General features: G+C 30.4%; 1 protein-coding gene across 1 annotated transcript; it reads right to left on the bottom strand.

Moving 5' to 3' along the window:
• Window positions 1-6,268: 6,268 nt before the first annotated feature.
• LOC111393750 (zinc finger A20 and AN1 domain-containing stress-associated protein 6-like) lies at window positions 6,269-7,261 on the bottom strand. The gene has a single exon (XM_023019478.1). The coding sequence runs from the start codon at window positions 6,942-6,944 to the stop codon at window positions 6,474-6,476; it is 471 nt and encodes a 156-aa protein (XP_022875246.1). The 5' UTR covers window positions 6,945-7,261; the 3' UTR covers window positions 6,269-6,473.

Below are 7,261 nucleotides of genomic sequence, written 5' to 3'. Positions count from 1 at the left end.
CCCAAAATTTTAAATAAATTTTGTCCAAAAAGTTAATATAGTGTAAAGGTCGACCCGGTCGGACGGACGGACGGCGGCGGCGCGCGCGTGTGGGTTTATGACCGAACCCAATGGGATATAGGTCTTCCCCCTTCCAAAGACTATTGGTACCCCTTGGGGCCCAAACCCAATTCCAAACTTCCACCTTATAAACCACACCAAAGTTTCCTAACTTTCCTATGTGGGATAAGTGTTTGACAAATCAAATTCTTCCATAATCCTTAGTTTATGTGGGTTACTTTAACGCTTAATATTTCATTCAATTTTAAATGGTTTTCGATAAATAAATATATCACGTTAATCATCTCGCGGAGTAGAACGTGAATATGCTAGGTCCCGTATTATTTAAAAGGTGGGTCCCACTGAAATTTGGGCTCAAAGTTGACCCATTAAACCATTTTTTCCAACAGTTATGCCTCCATTGGATCACAGGTTCCCCCCATTGACTGTACACTTCTGCGCACAAGATACATTCCTCCACAGTGATTGCTCCATATCAGAATTTTTGACCGCAGGTTCCCACCAAGAATCGAACTCTCTACCTTGCCGCTGGAAGCAAGCCAATATTAATTGATCCACCAGTTGAACTGTGCCTGGGGGAGCTTCCTAAAGTTTTTGACAATAATAAAGATGTCTTCTTTCTTTTTAAAAATTTTAGAAATCTCCTTTTTAACATAAATTTTTCATTTTACCATTCTTTCTCCTTATGGAATTAATTGTCCCAATAATTTTTAAACTTATGTATGAATCTTTGTTTGTTTACTGTCAAGTTTTGACTATTAAACTTATTAAAATGTTAAATATTATTTACTAGCATAACATTCATTACTCAATTCTAAGGAAATGGTGACATAGCAGACGGAATGCACGGGTGGCATAACTCACAACACACCAAATCCCACTTAAGAAAAGATGTCTTTGATTGTTTTCTGTATTTTTTAAGACATATTTGATTACTTCCTATACTTTTAAAGAAATATTTGATTGTTCGCTATTTATAGAGGTGGAATGGCAAACATGGTCTTCATTTCAAATGTATCCCAACTTTTATTTTTATTTTTATGATTTTGTAAATGTTAAAAAAAAAAAAACAATCTTAAAAATAAAGAAATAAGTAGACTGGTAAAAAAATGGAGATATTTTTATCCTCATTTCCTCCCAGACTCCTTCCCATGCGTTTCGAAATTCTCCAATACGGGGATAGGGAGTTGGGATGGCCGGCCCAGCCCCACCTTGTGGCCATCCCGAATGCATCAACAACCATTAGAAAAAAATTGTACAACTGGTCCCTAATCTATTTTTAGAGTAGCAATTTGATCTTCAATTTCTCAAAATGAACAAATTATTTCTTCAAATTCAGGTCGTGTTTGATATGTTACTTTTTCTTAATTATAATAAAATCTATCTATAGGAAGCTCAGCAGTTAAAAATAATATTTTAGTATATTCTGATAAAAGTTAATAAAATGTGTAGTTAAAAAATTGATAGAAGTTGTAAATCTAAAGAAATGTATTATTAAAATTAATTATTGTCTTTGATTTAAATGTTTATAAACTTTTTAAATTATACCCTGGAGCATCTCCAAAGATTCTTTATTTATAAAGAGCATCCTAAGAATTATGGAGAATATTTTTAAATTTAGATAGTCAAAATTTTTATGCACTCCGGTATTACTCTCTATTTTAATAAATAGGGTATTGAAATTTGTAAATTGTTAAATGTAATCATTGTATACATTAAGTCCCTATTTGTCTACCATTATTTGATGAAATCAGATCTAAAACAGTGAATTTTATGAGAGTATGCAGTTAAAAAGTAGGAAATTTTTTTTGAGTTTATGGGTAATATAGTTTATTGTGAGAATGTGTAGTTGAAAAAGAATTTGAGATTTTTTTTTTGAAATAATGGTAGACAAATGGACCGATAAACATCTCCAGAAGACTCTTTTATTTATAGTGTATTTTATGTATTATAGAGAGTATCTTTAAATCTTAAGACTCAAAATTTTTATGCTCTCCAAAATGCTCTTTATTTTAGCCCTTTGTTTTATTTTTCTCAAGAAACTTTTATTGGTTTCTACTCATATTTTATTTTCTATAATTTTTTATATGTCAATGAGCAATCAATTTCAATATGGTTTGAATAAATTAAGAAGTAGAGTATTGAATTTATGACTTATTAATTGCAATCATTGTATATTAAGAATATAAGGTGAGAGTCAAACCCACTTTCTATCTTACAACGTTAAAATAGAGTCATTTGAAAATTATTTTTAAACATTAGCTCTTTAAAATAAAGAACATTTTATATTTAGAGAGTCTCTTATAAATGATCTAAAAATCTAGAGTGATTTGTCTCTCTAAATTAAAAGAGTCAAACTCACTATTTATTTTAAAATGTTAAAATAATGGGTCTCTTGGAACTTCTTTTTTAACATTAGCTCTTCAAAATAAAGAACATTTTATATTTAGCCCTATTTGACAAGAATTAAGACAATTTCTCTCTCAAATTAATTTTCAACAACACATTTTTATAATAAAATATTCTGCACATAAATCCAATTTTTTCTATTTTTTTATTACATTTTTTTCCAAAAAAATCACTATTCCAAAATTCTTTTTTTTTTTTTTTAAAGAAGATGTTTTTAATGATTATCAAATAGGGACTTGGAGAGTGTCTCGGGGATGCTCTAAGAGTTATTTCAAATGTAAAGGGAAGAAAATTGCATTTGAAACCTTGTTCCATAAGAATATAACCAAAAATAATTTTGTTCACTTTTCATTAGGGCTGAACAAAACTCTCGAACTGAACTAAATTGAATCGAACTGTTCTTCTTAAGTTAAATACTCGAACGGGTATATAAATTGAGAACCGACGAGTTTAGTTTTATTTTTCGGTTCTAAATTAAGAATCGAATCTCCCTATTTTTTTAATTAATTTATTTTAAATGAGCCAAATTATTTTATTTTTTCTAAATAAATTTGCTAACTAGTTAATTTAGCTCAAACCTAAAAACATAATTTTCCTATTTCTGATTCTTAGTTCAAAACCAACTTAATCAAATTAATCTAAATTTTATCCAGATCTGTTACTCTACTGTATTGTCATTTCTATCGTTTTGAAGAAATTGAATTGAAACTCGACAATGCCCCTCTTAATTATTGTGAGTTCACTATCTTCTTCTTTCTGTGATTTTAACAATCAAATATCTGAAGAGCTCAACAAAAAGATACGCAAAAGACACATAAAATTAGACTACGTTATTATGTAAGAGTTTTAAGATTGAACATATTATTAATTGAATTAATGTAGCTTTATAAATATTAAAAAATTTAATTATAATATGAAACCTGGAAGCCGAACCTAACCAAATGGTACCAAACCCAAACGGTTCCATAATTAAATTTGAACTCAACGATTCCACTTACTAACACTCAAAATTTTTGGGTCCTGTTCAATTTTCGTTAGAACTGAATCGAATCAAGCGATGTCCAGCCCTACTTTTTATTATGTGTAGGCTAATGGGTAAGTTGAAATACTAAATAAAATTTGAGCCTCAAAGTTGAAATTGTCGGTAAGTTATTAAGCATTTAGGCTTTTATTCTTAATTATTTATTGCTAAAATTGTATTTACGCAGTTTTTTTTATAAAATATGTTAATCGTAGTTTAAACCCTTTCTTGAATACAATTGGAGTGAAAAATGGTGGAATTGAAGCTTAACTCGGAGTTGTTTCGTAGAAATTAAAAAGACTAACCGGATGGCACATTAGTGATTAAAAATAAAAATAGAGCTATCGAAAGAAAATTACAAGTTTCGAGTTGAAATTCAACTTTTGGAAAGTTTGGGGACTCGTAATCAGCAAAATGTTTTAATTTATAATCATGACATCATAGGAATTTGTACCATGCAATAACAAGTGCTTATACGAAGCAAAAATTATTTTAAATTTTGATTTATAAATATAAACCTTCGTCCAACAATCAAACAAGTGCTTATGTTCATTAACTATACACACATTATACAAGCCAAAGTAGGCTTCTAGGATTTCAAATCCACATTTCTTTCATGGAAGAGAGCCAAAGAGGAAGTTTATTGGCACCAACTTTGTTAGAGTGCCCGTTTTGGTTGAAACACTCACATCTTCAGAAGCTTGGTCTGAAGAAGCCTTAGTGCAACCAGTGGCGTTTGTGACTATAGATGGAGTATGCAATCGCCTAAAATCCTGCTTTTATGAAAGGCCCCAAAGATAATTATTACTTGTTCATAAAAAATTACAAATAAAATAAAGTTCAAATGTAATCAACCAAGCCAATTTAACTGCCTAATTAGCAGACGTACTAATTTTTAATTAAAATGTAAACGTCACGTTAGATTGGTCTTTATTTGTAGAAGTATTTAAAGATTAATTATTTAGATGCCTTAGTAAGTCCAATTAAAGTAATCTTGTTTTCCACCCCTTTTTATTTCCCTTAATGGTACTATTTTTGAAGTATTTGAACTTGATATTGGTAATTTAAGAGATAAGGGTTATGACAATGGTTCTAATAAGAAAGGGAAGGATACCTATTTTATTTTTTGAAATATATCGAGAAATTGAATTTGGACATGACAAGATTACTGTTAAAGAAATTATTATTCAAATGAAAGTTGAACATGCATTTCATGAAAAACATATAAATAATAGAAGGAAACACTCTGATTAAAATTTCAATGATGAGATACCATATTCAGTTGAAAAATCTTTTAGAGCTGATTATTTTTTATATATGTTGATTAGGTTCTTTCTTTACATAAGTTAAGGTTTGAACAATTTAAAAAAATATGAAAATATTTTTGGATATTTGTTTGTCCAAAAATATTGAATATTGCAAATCATATATTTTTAAAATGTTGATGTGATAAGTTTGAAAATTTTTCGAACCACAATAGAAATACTGATATTATATTTCTCAAGATTGTAACAATTTATGATTGGATTGGACCACTATAGGGTTTAGGGAAAAAATTCTTTATTTATGTTGCACTTTTGTGTAGTTCACATAATATCCTAATAAACTTAATCAAATTAAGTTTGATTCCTTGTAGAAACTTAAACAAATGTATTATTATTATTTTTTATTTTTTATTTTAAGCGAAAATTGTATCCACACTTAAATGAACACTTATGTTTGGTTCAAAATTTCTCGACAAACTAACTTTGGCGGACCCAGACGACTTGGCTTAGGGGGGCAAAAATAAAATTTATAGGGTATCTTCTAATAAAAAAAACTAAGGAAAAAAAAAAGCTAAGCAATAATTTTTTTTCCCCAAAATCTAGGGGGTCAATTGCCCCTATAAACCCCCCCTAGGTCCGCCCCTACCTACGATTTATGTAACGAAAAAATATTATCCCCACCATATCGCATTGGCATTTGGGAAGTATTTCTTAAAAGTCAAAATAAAGGGCATTTAGGAATTTTAATTTAATCAAGAAAGTAAATTATTGAGAGTATATGTGTGTATTGAGTTATAAGATCTATACACATACCTCAAATAGATATACATATCATCTTTAAAATATTAAATTTCCTTTTCAAGATTATTTCTAAACTAATTAGACTTGAAACTCAAGATTAAAAATCCTTAAATTTTTTGTAAAATCTTGAGATACAATTTGTGTAAAGCCTTTGTTTGTTTACTCCAATGCCGGCCAGCCAAAAGAATCAGCCGGCTAATGTTTATAAATTGTTTATAAACAATCAAATTACTTTTTATTCATATATTTTATGAGACCCACAGGTACTCGTCACTTATCCATCACTATTCTTTATTTATTTAAATTTAAACAAGTTTATAAACACTTTTTAGATAAACTTTAAAGTAAAACAAAATAAAACGAATTTTAGAACTTTTGTTAAGAAGCGATATATTTAGCCATGTTATGAATATCCTATATCTCTTACAATAGAAAAGATTAACGAGACATTTCTTGTTTCTATTGATTAAAAAATAAACTTATTTTTATAGCGAGCGTATAATTTAATTATTTTTCAAGCTATGCTTATCCCATCAAAGCAACCAAAAAGATATGTGACGAGAGGAAACGATCTCCTACTCTCAAAAATAAGTTTCAAAAATATTTTATTTAACTTCTTCAAACGAAAGAAAGGAAAGAAAGGACTAGCAACAAATAATCCCATTTATGGACAGCGCCAATGTGGCATCGGCCATCAAGAATAATTCAATAATAAACTAAGAAACGGCAAAATAATATTCATTCTTCCTGAATTTACGATACATTGAGAGAGACGATACATTCCAGCAAGAAGGAAACCAATCCCTTGTGTGCGTATGTCTCAACTGTCCAGCAAGATTAAAGAAAAAATGAACGATGTTCCTACTTCCTAGAATGAACAAATGTAACAAGAATATCCACATCGAATCTTCTTGAAATCAAGCCCTATCCAAGAGTTTATCGCCTTTACAGACAGGATTTTCCTTCATCAACACAAGCCGAGCTCCAGTCCTGTAATCTAACTTGCATTCATGTTCCTCTGGATATCTATGCATCCCACAAAAACTGCCCCCGCATTTACATCCAAACCCTGTCAATCCAACCTTCTTGTTGCAAGATTCACATCTGTTCTTCACAATTGGAGGATTATTTTCTGCGCTAACTTTAAGAGAATTCATGGCATCAACCAAAGGATCGGTTGACAGATTTTTGGAAACTGAAGAACTGGAGGAGGAAGAAGCAGTTGTTTTGTTGAAGCACATTGTTGCTGCAGATTTAGCTATCTTTTCTTTGAGAAGATCTTGATAGCACTTCGAACACAAACCATGATTTTGTGGGCTTCCATAGAATTCTTGACATCTGTTGCAGAGTTGCGGAGTTCCTAGTTGGGAGTTTTGTATTTTATCCATTATTGGCTACGGCCTCTGGGATAACTCGAGATGACTCGTCTGTATTGTACGGATCAACAACTGAACAGCTCTGATCTTCGGTGACTATAAATCTTCTTTTTCTTACGTGAGTGTGTGTGTTCTATACTGCAAAGAATTTGTTTGTATACATCGTATATTGCTTTGGGAGTTTATGAATGTAGGGACTGAGGGTATTGTTCATTTATATAGAGGGCCTGGGGCAGTCAGATTTATAATAGGATTTTTATATGTGTGTCTGTACATGGTAACATGAACTAAGAGCTGGGAGAAGTTTTGATCAGGTTTCCTTTTATTAT

The sequence above is a fragment of the Olea europaea genome, chromosome 1 (genome assembly GCF_002742605.1).
Source record: "Olea europaea var. sylvestris chromosome 1, O_europaea_v1, whole genome shotgun sequence".
NCBI lineage: Eukaryota > Viridiplantae > Streptophyta > Magnoliopsida > Lamiales > Oleaceae > Olea > Olea europaea.
This window is presented reverse-complemented; position numbering and strand designations above follow the sequence as displayed.

What these genes read in the sequence shown, in the direction of transcription:
- LOC111393750 (XM_023019478.1), bottom strand. Translation starts at nt 6,944, where the DNA reads ATGGATAAAATACAAAACTCCCAACTAGGAACTCCGCAACTCTGCAAC.